The sequence below is a fragment of the Polyodon spathula genome, unplaced genomic scaffold, assembly GCF_017654505.1.
Source record: "Polyodon spathula isolate WHYD16114869_AA unplaced genomic scaffold, ASM1765450v1 scaffolds_734, whole genome shotgun sequence".
NCBI classification, from domain to species: Eukaryota; Metazoa; Chordata; class Actinopteri; order Acipenseriformes; family Polyodontidae; genus Polyodon; species Polyodon spathula.
In genome coordinates, this window is record NW_024472223.1 from 13,830 (window position 1) to 31,571 (window position 17,742).

Below are 17,742 nucleotides of genomic sequence, written 5' to 3' on the forward strand. Positions count from 1 at the left end.
CAAGAACACAATTTCACTGAATATAATGCTTAGAGCCTAGCGAATCTCATACATCTGAACTGTGCCAGCTTCTAACTGACTACCTGGTATCACTGCAGGGGAGGGGGGGGGGGGGGGGGGGGGTGCGATTAAGGATTGGCTTCATTTAAAAGGTCTTGATGCACTGCATATGTATTACAGTAGCTTCAAGTTATTACTATAACCTTTTTATGATGTTTGCAATCATTCAGAGTGGTTGCAGTTGCACAAATACTGTGCTTTTACCAGAGTTCTGGTCCTGATCTTCAGTTCTACCTGCCTGCCATAGCCATACGCGACGTGGGCTAGATCTGCCAGTGCCAGCATCATCTAGTGCACAGCTATGTACTGCCAGCGATATTAAAAAGGGAACTTGATCCACAGTAGCTGATCACTAGATGGCGCTGGTTCTTACCAGCGATCTAGTCTGGTTTACTGATATCTATGGCTAAAATAAAAGATAAAAGCACCTTAACCAAACCCCGTAATGCCCAGGAATTTTTGAAATGAGAAAAGCTGCTAGATTCTGTGTCTTGTACAGAACAGCATTTTTTTCATAAAAAAAAAAAAAAAAACTAAACTAAAGAACCACTTGATTGATAACATTACAAAAATGTTTAAGGCAGTTAACATAAAATTACTACTTACTTTAATAATTGATTTTTTTTTTTTCAGAATTACCTTAGAAGCATTTTTAAAATGCATGAGTTGTTGCTATTTCAGGTATGTTAACTGTCAGCTTGTGTAATATCGCCCTTTTTCATTTTTGCTTCCTGAGCTGTAAGACAGCTTGCAGAGGACACTCGCGGGAGTGCATCTGACAACACTTATAAACTGACATATATATAGATATATCTATATCTATATCTATATCTATATCTATATATATATATATATATATATATATATATGAAACAAAACAGAGGTACTTTCAATTTTAGGAGTGGAAACAATGTACGATTTACTAAAAAAAACTGAACAACTTCTACAGGAGGACTAATCAATTATTTAAATAAAAGGGGATATACTCGGTTGTAAACACTTTACAATTGCACAATTTAAGCTATATAGTATGACAAATATGAAAATATATATGTGCGAACAACCAATGTGTGAATATGTATAACTATAGATATATCTACAATGCAATAACTTTTAAATAACAAAAAAATTACTCAGTAACCACTATTAAATGTAGTTGTGTTTTTAACTTTAGAACTGTGCTGTATGTTCTAGGCATGGGAGGAATTCTGTACTGGAATTTTGACTCAAGTGACTGCTTGATTTCTCAGAAGTGATTTCTAATACACAGTAAAAACTGTTAGCAATGATTAGAAATTTAGGTTTCTCTCAGAATACTGCCTGAACCAAACTCATAAATTGAGGAAACATGGATTAGAGATTCCTCTATTTTGCAACATTTCTTCACATGATCAAGGTCAAAAGCACAACCTAGGCATTATCGTACTTCACTAAATGATTCAAGTGTGCTTTATAGCTGGTATGAGAACATGCCTTTCCCATTGCATTTAATTGGTTTTTGAATAAAAGTTAATTAAATGATAATTTTGTACTATTATGCATCATTGTGATGCATATTGTATCGCAACCTGCATATCATATATAACACCCCTATTACTGGCATACCAGTGACCTGAGCCCCATTCAAACCTAGGTGAAAGGCAGGTGAATCATGTTATGGTGCTAAACTGTCTAGACCACAATTGTTCCATTTGTAAAGACCCAGTGACTGGTCAATAGCCAGTGAGTGGTTGCTAGGCAAGAGCATGTCAAAACCACAACCTCACTGGGCCTCCAGAGAAAAAGACTCATTTAAAAAAGACCACATAGGGGCTGTTTGGACAATCCAATCTCTCATGCGCCAAATAAAGGTGCAAATGTTTTTTAAAAACTCCTATTAGAATGCAGAGGGTGGTGAGCAGATGTGTGTGTGTGTCCATAATTGCATTTAAAAATATGTAAACATATCACTTAGTGAGCTGTTTGATTACAGGAAAATACTGACCTGAAAAGGATGGAACATTGGAGATATTACTCATCAGAATAAATGTTTATGAATTGCTCTGCTCAAGGCCTCTTAATACCCAGTGTCTGCTCTGTGTCGTTAAATGCAGAACTGTCTATTTATCAGCTTTGGAGCTGAACAATTTTTTTTTTTTTTTAAAGGAAATGATACAGTCGAGGGAAAAAGTCAAAGAAAAATTGAATCCATTAAGGATACATTTTAAATCATTAAATGAATGATCCTGGGCATGTCTCTGAAATTATAAATGTTCTCTATGTTCACTTTCACTGTAAAGTAGTGTTGGAACTTGCTAATATAAAGACACTGATCTAGCCTACATTACATGAACCGATGCAAGGCAACCAGGACTAAACAGAAGCTCCTGAACTCATAGGGAAAGCATCTTAACCTTTCAAAAACATTTCTGAGTATGTACAATAACAACTGCATGAGAGCAAACATGGAAAAACACAAGGGGATGGTAAAATTAAAAGCAAGAAAAATGTATTTAATTACTCTTAGTCTTTAAACTCACATAGCCAGCTTTTGAACCAGCTCTGGCAGACTTCATTCACTGTAGAAATGTAGTAATAGCATAATAACATTTGTAACTAGATTGAGATGATTTGTACATTATATGACTGTGTTATAACACTTCCCTGGTGTCACTGAAGCAATCACAAGATTTGGGGAATTTCAAATCCTCCTTCAAAATCTCCATTATCATTTTTATTAATTTCAGATAATGCACCCCATGAAGTTTCTAAATCAGAAATGCACACTCCTAGTTTCGTTTGTGCGTAGTGCAAGTGTATAGATGACTTACCTGTCTGATATCCTCTTGTGTGTTCTGGATGATTATATCTGGTTGGTTCTACTCTGGTTGATTCTTAAAGGTTGATTGTGAGGAGGTGCAGCAGCCTGTTAGCAATCCCCAGGCTTCCGTGCCATTCCCATGGGCTCCAGTGCAGCATAAAAATAGAGAAGCACAGGTTCCCTGAGCGACTCCCCTGAGCACAGGGAGCGTCCTGGCTGTGCGGAGTCACCAGTCTTCGCTCTGGATTCAGGAGGGAGCGTCACATTGGCTCTGGCGCTCCCGCAGGTTGGGGAGGCAAAACAGTTAGGGATTGTTTCTCTTCATCGTGCTACAGTGGACCCTGCCAGCCAGGTACCTGGGAAGCTCAAGCAGACACCTACAGGACTAGCCCCTGTCCTCCAGAGACCTTTAGTCCTCCTGAGCAGTGTGGAGAGCTGCTGCAGTGAGGGAAAAAATTCTAAATTGGGGAGAACATTGGAGGTAAAATAACAACAACACACTTAACAGGACTTTAAAACAGGTAAAAAATAAACTATTAGGAATTGCATATGATATACAGTGTCCCTTTTAGCTGTATATTATTCCACGCTGCCACCTGCCACCAGGATTAGTTTAAAAGCGATCTAAAATCAGCCTTGCTCCTTCAGCAGCAGAATCAAGTTCAAGATCAAATCGATATCAACTGGGACTGCAGCCTGGCAGAGCGCAACCTTTCCAACTCACACCGATGAGGCGCTAAAGAGCGTGCAACGGAAAGAATCCAAGGCTTGCAACCTCAGACTGCAGCAAAAACAAAACACAACTAGAGGGATGTGAACAATCTTATACTGGGTCATATTGGAGGGTGATGAATTCATTTACACCATAGCAGTTTTACAAAAACATGACAAATGCAGGTGACCTTTGATATCTGTGTCTGGTTGCAGATTGTATTGTAGGTCGCAGAAGGAACTGGTGTCAGCCCCAGTTTGATACTGGAAAGAGATGAGATTTATAGACTGTTTCCATGTTGCAGGTGGAAACCTGGCATTACCTGGAATTGCAATCCTTTCAAAAATAAAAATGGGAAGGAAGGATGTGTTTGCATTTCTGTACTGCAGACCACCACTATGTACTCAATGAAAGACTTGTGTATGTATTTATTTTAGGAAACAGCATGAGACAGCCTGGTACATGGGCCTGCTGATTAGGCCTCAGAGTTCAAGTTGCAGTTTTGTTTGCCGTCGTCAAGGGGATGGCATTGTCTCCTGGAGAATCTTGTTCTCCCTCAGGATTCCAACGATTCATCCTGTATGAATCTACAGAAAAGAAGAGCCAAGACAAGGGGACACTGCAATAAGCAGCCATTAAACTGAATTTATTAGCATCTTCCTTACACCACTATAGGTTAGGTCAGCAAAGAAAACAAGAATGTTATCACAAGGAGACTAACATTTTAAAACTGCAGTTTGAATTCATTTTGGCTACAGCTGGTTGCTTTACAGATAATCTGTAGCTTGATAAGATTTTCCTTCCTGGTAATGACAATGAGGATAATTTTAAACAAACCACAAAACTAGGTGCAGACACAGTATTTCCTCTGCAAAAAATTCTGTATTTGAATGTTCTTATTTTACTAAGTGTATGTGTTTAAAATCAGATTAAAATGGGGATCCAATCAAAAAGTGACATTATATTAGTAAGCACCACCGCCATCTAGTGCACAGCAGTATATTGCCAGCCAAAACAAAACGACATTTGAAGCAAAGTGGTGAATAAATCCTGCAAAAGGTGCAGGCTCTTCTATAAAAGCCAGGTTGGCTGATCTAACCTATGTTACAGATCTCAACGGCAGGCAATGTGAACTGAAAAGCATTTCCTGAACACATTTGAAAACACAGACCCCCTTAATGTGAAGCAGTAAGACAGGAAGGATTGTGCGTTACAAGGTGGGCCCTGTGCACAGCTGGAGTATCTCCCAGGGGGTTCTGAAAAGCATCACTGGTTTTGACTTGTTTTCCCCAATGGGAGTCCTGGGGTCAGAGTAACCAGGCAGCCCAAGCCAGCTGGAGAGAAACGCACTGGGAGTAACTGTGCAGAGACAGTATCTAGAGAGTACTCCACACCTGTACCTTAACATATATACAACAAAACGAAGCACAAAATGATTGCAAACATCAAGAAAAGGCAAGGGCAGTACAAACTAAGAACATTTCATTTGAAGCAACTTACTCTTTAAAGAGCATTTACCTTTATACTGTAGTGGAGCATTTTATTGAAATGATTTCAGCACATCTTAATGTGGGAAAGTGATAATACATCTGAAAATGCACAGTACAAGCAAATGGAATTTCAATCTGGGCGCTAGGTAGACAAAGTTCAACTTAGGTGATCTCAGCAATACTGTCTCTGTTTGGCTCGAATTCTCTTCAGTTTCTGGAAAGTTGTCCAACTACTCCCTTGAGGAAGAATGAATTCACGCTGCTGTAGTTCTTGCAGAAACATTGCTTTAGAGCAGATGGCAAAGACATTTTGTACTATCGGCAAAAGCAATGTTTGCTTGAGGATGAGAAGCAAAGAGTTTATTAAATCTAATTTCAAATTCTGGTAATTCTTTAAAAACGGGCACTTAGAATATGCTTGAATTATAAAATGAATAACAGATACAGTCCTCAGAAGATGTCATCATGAACTAAAGTGTTTCCAATTTAGAAAAGATATTCTTATAACTGCAATCATGTGTGACCTGTCAGAGGCACCATTAAGGTAAACAAGACATGGTGAAATTAGACCAGATCTGACTAATTGCAAAGGAAAAGAACAGATCGCTTTTGACAAATGGTTTTGCTGGAGGAAACTGTACCCAATTTAATATGCATTAACATGAATCTTATTGCTTTTTTTTTTTTAAATATGCAATTACTATTATAATATTGCTTGCGAATCTGAAAACTAATTTGAAATTTGCTATAAAAGATTACAATGGCCTTGCAGGCATGCACACCCTTCTCTAAATAACCAACTCACGCAGTTTGCAAAAAACATATTAGGCACTACAGGAGAATTCCTACACTTGAATATACTCATAAAAGTTTCTGCCAAGATTGCTGTAACAATGCAACACCTGTCTTTGGCTGCCATCATTGAAGAACCCCCATTCTTGGAGGTCAAATAAAGAACAAGTTTCCCATACAGCAATTACTGATTGATAGCAAATGCATAACATTAGGGCTGCACTTGTGGTAGATGATCTATAAAGGGACAGCAATGTAGTAAGCAGAAGTCTGGGTGGGGTGAAACAGGCACCACTGTCCCACACCCGAGCACCACAAAGCATTAGCGGAGGCTGAATCCTCGGAGTCACCGTATAATGTACTGGAGTTGATTAAATACTTATCTGTGGGGGCTACATAAGCAATTCTTAATTTTGGCTTTGAAAACCAGCATAATAAAAAGTAACATTGCTAGAAATTGTTATTCTCGCTCCCCCTACTGGTGTTACCTTGTAGGTACAAATATCCTTAATGTAAAATATATTCAATAGCAAACACTTGCTGTATTCTGCGATAGGTAAGCTGCTTTCATTTTATGCTGGGCTTGCTATAATAAGAGGCATCCCAATGTCTCAGTCTTCATTACAATGCTATTTCATACCCCAGTGGGTGCCAGCCTGTCTGACATTGTGATCAGTTTCTCCAGATACTTTTGCCTGTCTTAAAAAGGATCAATATATATCTCTCGTCCCACTAGCATGCCATCTTTCTAGGCAGTGAAGCATGCATTAGAATAAGCTACCGCATTTCTTTTCAGTACAGAAATGTGTAGGCAGGCTGGTCGTCACAAAGGGGGGCGTTACGTCAAAACAAATCCCTGCAGATCTTTCATTATTTATTACTTCACTCTCTCCTTATCCGTTTGCATAATTATCGTCAATTTCTGAATAATCGCAGTAAGAAGCACTCAAAGCAAGCATCATACAAAAGTAAGTGAACCATCATTTGTGTTTCTTATACACCTTTAACCTGTCAGCCACTGCAGGTATGAGGATGATCGATAACAGCAAGATGTTCGGAAACTGCTTCCTGCTTCCATGGACTACACGGGAAACAGTTTAGAGCCTGTATTCCTGGTAGAACTGGTTTAATTTCACTTCAAAAGTTTTAATTAACTTTTTCTTTTTTTTTTGACCAGTTTAAAAACTTTTAAAATTGCATTCCCTGCCTCAAGATGGCTTCCCATGTACCTGCATGGACCTCTCAGAACTACATTTCCCATCATCCTCCTGCTCACATATGTAACAGAGATGCATTTACCAGTGAGCAGGAGGATGATAGGAAATGTAGTTCTGGGAGGTCCACTTTACTAACCTGACAAAATAAGTGCCGAGAATAATAATAAAATTACTAGAGATTATTAAATAATAAGTTTGGCTCAGGAATTAAAATATAGCAGTAGGTATTACATTGATTACAATCAGTACACTTATACTGTACATGTACGACACAATGACAAACATAAGAAAGCTGTCAGCATACACATAGCATTGTTCTGTATGCTACGCGCAACCACACTTCATATTGCATGTAAGTGGAGTGGAAGTACGTCTGTTAAATGTGACCGATATGAATCAGTGTGATAACAACCAGAGTGATATTATCTGGAGAGGTTAGCTATTTAGTGACTGATCAATAAAGCTCAGTGTTTCCTAGCAGTGTCAGGGTGCAGCACCCTGTCCAATTTCCCTCAGGTTAATAATTTAAAGTGAGGGGAATTTGTTTCAAGATGAAGTCACTTTAAAAGATGAACATCACATTTCAAGATATCTTTGCCTGAAACCAGCATAAATATACTGGACTTTACTAGTGTTCAGAGAGTGAACTGATGGACTTGGTAGGACTGCAGAGAAAGCACATTGCTTATAGACTGGTCCCCATGGTAACAGCCGCACTGCAGACGATGTGCTGATCGCACATTTTAATAATACACACAATCCAGACGTTTTCGGGATAATTGTTAATTGTGCTTGCCAATTGCGTGCTCTCTGAAGTAATTGAAAACCTGAACCACTGTTGCAGACACTCATTACATTAATATGAATTGCTCAGATAAACAGCATTGTACTGGAATGGAGTGTTTTCACACATTTGACACACTTTAAGGGAAAACAAAATATCAGTTTAAGCAGCGACGAGTGTTGAGACGATTATATAATGCACCAGCTAAACTCCATATAGACCTCTCCACTAGACAAACACCACTTGGAAAGAACAAATATAAGGTCACCTACCCTCATCTCATAACTAAATGGTACGAGCTACAGCATACTATTAAAACAGGGTAAAAGAATTAACCTAAATATCTTCAGTCTATACTGTAGAAAACGGATAGGCAACATTAAGGTCTCACATTTTGGCCTCAGTCCATAACTTTATCAAATCATAAAAAAGGACACGTTCTGATATTAGAACTGCACAGTTATAGGTTTCAGTGCGCATGCGCTCGAGTGTGTCTCGTAAAATCGCATGCACTGTGTTTTGGTAGTTATTAAACCTTGAAGGTAACCCGCAGGTAACTCTTTTTGTTGGATTCGTGTGTGTGAGACACACACACACACACACACACACACACACACACACACACACACACACACACACACACACACACACACACACACACACACACACACACACACACACGCCACTGTCTGACTGTCGCGTCCCCGTTACACACTGTTACCAATATAAAACAAACTCACCTTCCATTACCTCGCATCCCCGTTATCGTTTTGTTGTTGAGGTTTTTGTTTTCTCGACTTTATTTTCATTCGAACGCAACACAATAAGCTCACTGTCAAAAAAAAAAAAAAAAAAAAAAAAAAGTGAAATTAACAGCCTCCTAAAACAAATAAAGTTGTATTTAAAAAAAAAAAAAAAAAAACTACATTGTGACGTAGTAAGCAGGCGACTGCGAGCGAAGCCCGCGTGTTTGTAGGCTGCTGAACTCGCTTACACTGTATCCGCGTTCCTTCCTTTCGCAGTTTGCACATTTTTTAAACGCTTAGATCTTTTTTTTTTGGTTTTTTTTTAGATCATGCCCCAAGATCCCGCACCTCCTCCGGCGAAGAAATTTAAGCCGGGGTCACCGCTGTTTCGACCTGGGATGCTTCTGCCTGAAAAGCACAAATCCGCACCTGTGGAAGTGCAGCGTAAACACCTCCCTATCCACCAGGCGAGGGAACAGCTAATCACTCAGCTCCGGCAGCTGCACAGTGCGGTCTTAATAGGTAAGCGAGGACCGCGCGTCAGTTATTAGGGGAATGTAAATTGCGAACACACCTTTTGCATGAGTGACAAAGTGCCTGTGCCCAAATTGTTCGTATTGCATTGACAACTTGAATGGTGAAGGGATGGCTGATCCATTCGTTGTTTCATTAAGTTTGAGCTAGCTGTACGCTGTGGCTGATCAAGTTCGTAGTAAAACCTGGAATGGTGAAACGGCTATGAAATAGGGATCTGGTTCCCATCGCTGTGGCAGTGCAAGTTTGATTTGCAAGTGTATTGGCAATTTTTTACCATAACTGAGTGAAGCTTCACCTAGTAGTACTACACTGAATACGGTTAAGAACATGCATATCAAATACAGACCGATACAGAAGCTAAAATAATGAAATCGGTGTGTATGCACAATAAACACTGGAGGGGGACCTGAAAAATTGTTTGTGCAGTTGCAGGTCCGTCCTTTTCTGAATTGTATATCGTATTGATTCATTCTGAATACTAAACCCACCCCAAATACTGAGTGTCAGCAAATTCCTACATTTCTATTGGAGGATTATACACGCTTGCGAAATTTAAAACAAGATTACATTGAAGGATTGTTCATGCTTGCGAGATTTAAAACTATATTGCAGTTCGATAGGATATATGTACACCCTTGTGGAATTTAAAACACACAAACCCCCAGAACAATATGCCCGTGACCAGAAGGATTTCGTTGTGGAAGACAGCAAAGGAAAGAAGGTACAATTGAAGTGTGCAAGTGCTGTCGAGTTAGAAAATACAAAAAATTAATGTAGGTACACAAATGTGAATAATTAATACAAAATCTGTTGTATCAGTATGTTTCACATGGAGAGAGAGAGAGATGGAGATGTGAGTGTTTATTGTGTTTTCCATTTTTGTCATTTAACTTGATGCAGATATAGCTTGACCAGCCACAGTGCAAGCTCAGAGGTACCAGTGTCTTCTGGAAAGGCTGTCCCAGCTTGTTTATGCTGCTGCCGTGTGTTTCAGGTGAGACGGGCTCAGGGAAGACCACGCAGATTCCTCAGTACCTGTTCGAGGCGGGCATCGGGAGGCAGGGCCTAGTTGCCATCACACAGCCCCGCAGGGTGGCAGCCATCTCCCTGGCAACAAGAGTGTCCGAGGAAAAGAGGTGTCAGTTAGGAAAACTGGTACAGCGTTTACATTTTTTTGGTTGCTTTTTTCCCCATTTAATATTTTTTTTAAATCAAATTTGTCACCTTGTTGTTGGTATTTACAAAGAAATCAATATGTAGTATTAAAAAAAAAATACTGTTGTGAGCAATTTATTATTATATTACTGTTACACTTGATTTTTTTTTTATCCCTTTTTGTAAACGTGCATTTGCTCTTGCTTCAGAATAATTCTGTTTGTGGCTTTTCTCTTGCCAGCAAACCAACAGCTATAACTCTAGAAATACATACATGGTAGATAGCTCTGTCTAACATCCAACATTATTAAGAACATTTAACTAATCGGAACAGGAGTTACAGCTTATAGCCCTGTTTCTTTTTCAGCAAATCAGTTTTATTTTAAAGGACAAGAGTGAAATATGACCTGAGAGTAACGGGGTGCATTGTGTGCTTCAGGTGGGCTACACGGTCCGGTTCGAGGATGTCACCTCCGCTGAGACCAAGTTGAAGTTCATGACGGACGGCATGCTGCTGCGGGAGGCGATCGGGGACCCCCTGCTGCAGCGCTACACTGTGGTGATTCTGGACGAAGCCCACGAGAGGACTGTGCACACAGACGTGCTGTTTGGGGTTGTGAAGGCAGCACAGAAGAAACGCAGGGAGCAGAACAAGTTCTCTTTGAAGGTTAGGCTCTGGTCCAAACTAAATCTGGAACAATACAGGATTGCTGTGATTCTCATCACATTTTAGTTTGTTTCCTTATTGGATAATTAGTTTATAATATAGAGCAGACTCTGAAATGGCTTCATAGCAGTTTGTATCAGATAGAAATGATGTGGCGTTTAGATTAGCTGTACTGTTTAATGCTTCTTTTTTCACTGTATAATGTAAAGAATATAGTGTAGGATCAAGCTGATTTTTTGCCTGCGCTGTCGTTGATGGAAATCAGCTTTTATCGTACAGCGCCCTATATGATATTCTATATTTTTGTTTCGGAATTAAACAGTGACGTGATGTGTGATCTGTGACACTGCAGTGCAAACTTCATTGTACAAGACTTTAATTGTAAATACTAATTAGTTCAGTATGCAGGGAAGTGCTAATTATCGTTTTCCTGGTTTTGCACCGTAGGTGATTATTATGTCCGCTACTATGGATGTAGACCTGTTCTCCCAGTACTTTAACAACGCTCCTGTGCTGTATCTGGAGGGGCGACAGCACCCCATCAAGATCTTCTACACAAAGCAGCCTCAGACTGACTACCTGCAAGCTGCCCTGGTCTCCCTGTTCCAGATCCATCAAGTAAGTTGCGCATGCAGATAACCTCATCAGCCACTAGAGGCAAGCGCCCCGACAGCATGGAAGGGATGTGTGCTCAACTTTCCAGCTTTGAGAATGGAAAACTGTAATTATACAGACAATTGTTTTAGCTAATGCCAGGGTGTGATATGTAATGCGATGCATTCAAGATGAAATGTGAAGGTGTTTTTAACACAGGGTGTAATTGCATTGGCTGAGATGACGAGTACAGATTTGCTGTTATTGTATGTTGTTTAGTTCAATCAGCAAGTAGACCAGTTACACTGCTAGTAGTGTCAAGCATTTTACCGACCCATGACGTTAGCAAAACAGTACTTTGACTGTGGGTGTTGTGTTTTTCAGGAGGCTCCCTCTTCCCATGATATCCTGGTGTTCCTGACTGGGCAGGAGGAGATCGAGGCCATGGCTCGCACCTGCAGAGACATTGCAAAGCACCTCCCAGACAGCTGTGGGCAGATGGTAGTGATCCCACTGTACGCATCCCTTCCTCACACACAGCAGCTGCGGGTGTTCCACACAGCGCCCGAGGTGAGGGAGCGATCGCGCGCGCACATTAATCTATAGAAGTGCAAACCCAGTCCACAGGTATGGTAAGGCGTTCATCGGAAGTTCCTGAGAGCATGGAGGGACACAGGAAGAACCCTGACTGTCCAAGGATGTTCTTTAGCATTCTTCTGGTGTCACACGTACAATTTTCCAAGTTGTGTTTTTTTATGTTTACGTTGCTCTAATTTTCTTTTCTATTTACACATGAGACGGGGGATATTAATGTTGTTTATTAAGTGACACATTTACAGCTATGGCCAAAAGCTTTGCATCACCCAATAGAATCAACAAATTTTCCTTCAAAAAGTCAAGTTAAACCTGCTGTACAATGCTACATTAACACATTGAATTCCATACTGCTTTGTAGATTCCTGTATATTTAACAAAAAGCTGACAGAAATTGAAAAATGTGACATTTCAAAATGTTTATGCAACATTTTGAAAAACATGAAAATCTGTACTACTATTTTGGCTTCTGGTAGACTTTTGCGATATCATTTTGTAGTTTGATTACATGATGTTAAGTAAAAGCTCTAAATAATATATTAATTGTATCTCAGCCCTAAATTTCTAAGTGATTCAGAACTTTTGGCCATAGCTGTAATGTTTACTTGCTAACATTCCTGTGCTTTATGAATTAACTGCTCTTTTCAATTTTGCTTTTCAGGGCTGTCGGAAAGTGATTCTGTCCACCAACATCGCAGAGACTTCCATTACCATCTCAGGAATAAAGTTTGTCATTGATACAGGGATGGTAAAAGCGAAACGCTACAACCCAGGTAGGTGTTGTGTTTGCCAGGCTGACTCATCACTGACACCTGGTACATCGTGTGTGATATTAGATTTCTGTAGATTGTGTGTGTGATTTAGTGTTTCATCCACGTCATACCTATTAGAACTGCATTGTCTCCCCTCTCTGCAGACAGTGGATTGGAGGTGCTGGCGGTTCAGAGGGTGTCGAAGGCCCAGGCCTGGCAGCGCACAGGGAGGGCTGGGCGGGAGGACAGTGGGGTGTGTTACCGGCTCTACACCGAAGACCAGTTTGACCAGTTCAGCAACATGACCGTGCCAGAGATCCAGAGGTGGGCCACAGCAAGACATCGTTTATTTCACATCATTTACAAAGAAACTACAAAATGAGATTGCAAGTCTACCGGAAGCCATACAGTATTTCATGTTAGATTCCGAAATGTCAATTTTTGTCACTTTTTCGTTAAGTACATTGAAAAGCACAGAGCTGTATGTAATTCAATATGTTAACGTAACATTAGTCAGCAGATTTCATTCGCCTTTATGGAGCAAAATGTGTTAATTCTGTTGGGTGATGGAAAGCATTTGGCGACAGCTGTAGTTTGGACGAGAGAAGAGGTGACACTTTAAAGAAACTAGACAAACAGTTCAGTGTGATAAGAGATACTTGGAGTAATAACACGTAAGTAATTGTTTTCTGTTAGGGATGCAACACCTACAGTACTACTGAGAAGACAGCTGTAATAATGAAAGTCTGGGTCTGTTGGCTCCAAGCCCTTTGTGAATAACCTGAAGCCATGTTGTTGTTTCTGCAGGTGCAACCTGGCCAGTGTGATGCTGCAGCTACTGGCCCTGCGGATTCCCAATGTGCTTACCTTCGACTTCATGTCCAAACCATCTCCAGGTGAGCTGGTCTTGTGCTTCCTTCCTGTTGGGTTGTGGTGGATGCAGACTAGACTAGCAGTGTTACACTGTTGAAGGCTTTGCCCTGTTAAACTGTGAGTGATCTGTAATTGAGATCTTTGTTCAACAGAGGCTGTTCGAGCGGCCATTGAGCAGCTAGATTTATTAGGTGCTGTTGAACGCATGGATGACCAGGTGACTCTCACACCAATGGGAAAGAAAATGGCTTCCTTTCCTCTGGAACCCAGGTTTGCGAAGGTCAGAGACGTTTTATTTGTAATTTGTTATTGCGTGTCTAGAATGAACTTCACTGACAGCACTGGCTTTTGCAGCCCAAGCTGGAACCTTCTAGGTCTGAGGTGGAAGACGATTGCATTGACCCATTCCCACAATCCTAAATTGTTAATATCAGGCATTGAAATAAGACCCCTATTGCATAGCAGTGTGATCCATTCCAGGTTTTACTACAAACTTAAGATGACACACCTGAGTTTGATACCTATACAATAGCTAATCAATTATGTCAAACCTGGAATGGGTGAAACTGTTATTCAATAGGAGTCTTATTTCCATCCCTGAATATGATGCATGTAACACAGCACATCCTATTTGCCTTTTATCCATGTATTGTAACGATTATAAAATCTTACCCTTGTGCACTGGCTCGATTTACTGTTAAAAAGTAACCATGATTACAGTGGAAGTGTTTGTGTCTCTCTCTGTCTGTGTCAGACAATCCTGCTGTCCCCGGAGTTCCACTGCACAGAGGAGGTGTTGACCATCGTGTCCCTGCTCTCGGTGGACAGCGTGCTCTATAACCCCCCCTCGCGCCGCGATGACGTGCTGTCCGTCCGCAGGAAATTCATCTCCAACGAGGGAGACCACATGACCCTGCTCAACATCTACTGGGCCTTCAAAAACGTCAAGGGCAGTAAGGTACAGTGCCTTTACATTTGTGTAAATTACCTAGGACGGTAAGTTTCCTTTTTCATTTCTGTAATGTTTAAACCTGAACGAAACCTGTTGTGGAAAGCTGTCCAATAGCCGGCTGTTCATTAATTTTTAACCACAATACAATCTCTGTTCTCCACAGGAGTGGTGTCGAGAGAATTTTGTGAACAGCAGGAACATGGCTTTGGTGTCGGAGGTCCGATCCCAGCTGAGAGAAACCTGTGTGAAGGTACAGGACTTCTATTGAGTTTTCTGGTTTCGAGCCATTGTTTTTGATGAGATGCTCGTAAACTACTGCTTTAGTTTTTCTTTCTCTGCTTATTTCCCGGGTAACGCAGCTGGGAATGGCGATGGAGTCGTCTCGCACAGACACGGCCAACATCCGCCGCTGCCTGGCACACGGGCTCTTCATGAACGCTGCCGAGCTGCAGCCAGATGGTTCTTACTGCGCTCTGCACACCCACCAGCTGGTCTCCATCCACCCTTCCTCGGTGCTGTTCCAGGGCAAGCCTGCCTACGTGGTGTTCAATGAGCTGCTGCACACCTCCAAGTGCTACATGAGGGACCTGTGCCTGGTGGACCCAGACTGGCTGCACGATGCGGCACCCCAATACTTCTGCAGGAAACTCAGACTGCTCAAGAGCTAGTTTTCAAGAGCGCAGCCTTGGGATTAGCTCTTCCGCAGCTGTCGGTCCTGAAACGGTCCTGAAATGAAACGTGGACCCCCGTTTAGGGGGTCAAAGAGTTTCTCCAGCAGAAGACCTGCGTTTGTGTGGCGTCAAGAACAGTTGTTTTGTTTTACAGGAATTCGGGTGTTCTTACAGGAGTTTCTACTGATGCACAATCCAGGCACCTGCGCTTTTCTTTTTTTTTTTCTTGATTTGAAATCTGACTAATTAAAAGGAATTCATCGGATTACTATCTGAACCCTGTTTTTGGGCAGGTACGAGGAAGTGGTCAAAATCGTATTTAGTCAGGTAACAATTTTGTAATACAGTAAATACGTGTTACACTCTTTGACGCTCATCATAAAAAAGGCAATGCCCAATTATTTTATGTATAGGGAAGGATTTTCCCTGTAGAGATAACAGGATTGGCTTTTAAACCCCAGCAAGAGTAATTTGCCACAGTTAGAAAATGTCTAGTTGAGGTGATGAAGGACTTGGGGACTGGACGGAAGCCCTCTTATGCAGGTGTGATGTAAGATAACTGGAAGCCACTCCCTGTTCTTAACCATGTGTTTAAGTGTCGTGTTCAGACTGGCTATAACTCCTGGCTCCAAAGAGAATAACTAGTTGAAGATTTACTTCTAGTAGTGCTTCTATCCCTTTGGTACTTCCGAACAGGATCGTTTACTGTGCCAGAACTGAGCTGTAAAATAAACAGGGGTTACCTCAAAATGTATTGCCTCTTTAGGAAATATACCACTGATATCTAATGTCTAAGCCATGTACAGTACTGCTAGACAGACAGTTTTTTTTATTAATACAGCTGCTGTTAATCCAGTCTTTTTATTTTATTTCCCTAATGTTTGTAAAGTTTAGTATTAGAGTATCAAGTGATAGATTGCATGGAATTGTGGCAGCTATTCAAAATGCATATATATATATATATATATATATATATATATATATATATATATATATATATATATATATATATATATATATATATAAAATAATTCTGTAGCCGTTGGTATTGCTAATAGAGAAAGAAAAAGCATGCCACTAGGGACCAGAACATGCACAGAGTCCTGGGTTCATCCTCATTTCTACATGCAGGCAGTACTTGCAGGTTGTCTAAGACAGGGGCAGACTGGCTGTTCCATGGCAGCTCAGTGTTCCAAACTGTGTTCTGAACTGTTTCATTTAACCACTTCATCTCTGTCCTATTTCAGCTGTTACATTTGACATATTTGACCTGGAATGTGATGGCCCTGCAGGGCTGTAATTGGGCTTCCCTGGTTTGAAGTCTTGAAAGTCAGATGGAACCAGCCCCCAGCAGATTGTAAAGAGTTTAAATGACTACTTATTTGTATCTTCCTGTGTTGTAGGTCATTTTGAAAGTCTGTCTGTAATCCCATTGTCTCAGTCTGGGTTTGGTGAGGAGGAAGTGTAATAGCGAAATAAAATGTATAAAAATAAGAGAACCCCCTGATAAGATTGCTAATTCTGCTAAGAGTACATAAGATGGATTTTAGGATCTTGGGTAGGACTCCATTCATGTGAATGACAATCCAGGGCCATTCCTATTAACGGTAGTTACAGTGTTCGATCAGACTGCCAAAACATATCAAAGTGTATACTCTCAGGACGAAAATAAATAGCTAATTTGTTGTATTAAAAAGGAAACAAAACCAGGTTAACAATACAGGTAACACCTCTGTTTACAAGGTGGAGTGTACATTATAGGACAGTGGGTCGTGTTTCCGCAGTCCCTCCCGGACCTCAAGAATACAAACGTAAACCTGTGATTTCAAGAAAACGCGTTGGTTGTAATTGGATGATCTTGATGGCACAATAGAAGATTGGAAAGCTAACCCGTATCGGTTACGGCACCATTCACAATGGATTACAATAATGCACGGGTTGGAACGGGACTTTTGGAACAGTGCGTATTACACGTGTGTTGTGCGGACTGGTGCAAGAGTGACGCCATAAATCACCATGCAATTGAACTGGTACAGCTCTTTACAAGCAGCACAGAATGAAGCACGCTTTTATAAAATATTCCCTTTATAATAAAGACAATATTTCCACACCACTTGGCTGTATTGTGTCATTTACTCATTTTGCGTTTGTAGTATTTTTTTTTTTTAATTGTAAGTAAATCAAATTTTAAAATATGTATCTTAAAACATTAACATTCCTGACTACATAAATGGCCATTTCCGAACACAGCAAGATTAAGCAAAATTATTGGAACAAGGAATTTCAAGAACAGTATCCCATCAACACACTAGGATAAATATCAGGTTAGAAAATACAGCTTTTATT

The 17,742-nt window shown here is 40.5% G+C and overlaps 1 protein-coding gene and 1 long non-coding RNA gene across 3 annotated transcripts; one reads left to right on the forward strand and one right to left on the reverse strand.

Moving 5' to 3' along the window:
- Positions 1 to 4,004: 4,004 nt before the first annotated feature.
- Positions 4,005 to 8,923, reverse strand: LOC121308553. Its single transcript, XR_005948521.1, has 3 exons — positions 8,850 to 8,923; positions 8,596 to 8,687; positions 4,005 to 4,159 (listed from the first exon to the last, which is right to left on the reverse strand). It is a non-coding gene; the product is annotated as an uncharacterized LOC121308553 (long non-coding RNA).
- dhx33 (DEAH (Asp-Glu-Ala-His) box polypeptide 33) lies at positions 8,783 to 17,528 on the forward strand. Of its 2 annotated transcripts, none has more exons than XM_041241008.1 (12): positions 8,783 to 9,123; positions 10,133 to 10,293; positions 10,733 to 10,960; positions 11,408 to 11,578; positions 11,939 to 12,124; positions 12,810 to 12,921; positions 13,065 to 13,224; positions 13,708 to 13,796; positions 13,926 to 14,053; positions 14,528 to 14,731; positions 14,889 to 14,975; positions 15,085 to 17,528. In XM_041241008.1, exons 1-12 carry the CDS (start codon positions 8,931 to 8,933, stop codon positions 15,391 to 15,393), a joined length of 2,028 nt encoding a protein of 675 aa, XP_041096942.1. In that variant the 5' UTR covers positions 8,783 to 8,930; the 3' UTR covers positions 15,394 to 17,528. The 2 variants fall into 2 exon arrangements, with proteins under 2 accessions (XP_041096942.1, XP_041096943.1); XM_041241009.1 differs by lacking the exon at positions 10,133 to 10,293 and adding an exon at positions 10,039 to 10,132 and having other exon boundaries at positions 9,063 to 9,123.
- Positions 17,529 to 17,742: the final 214 nt, after the last annotated feature.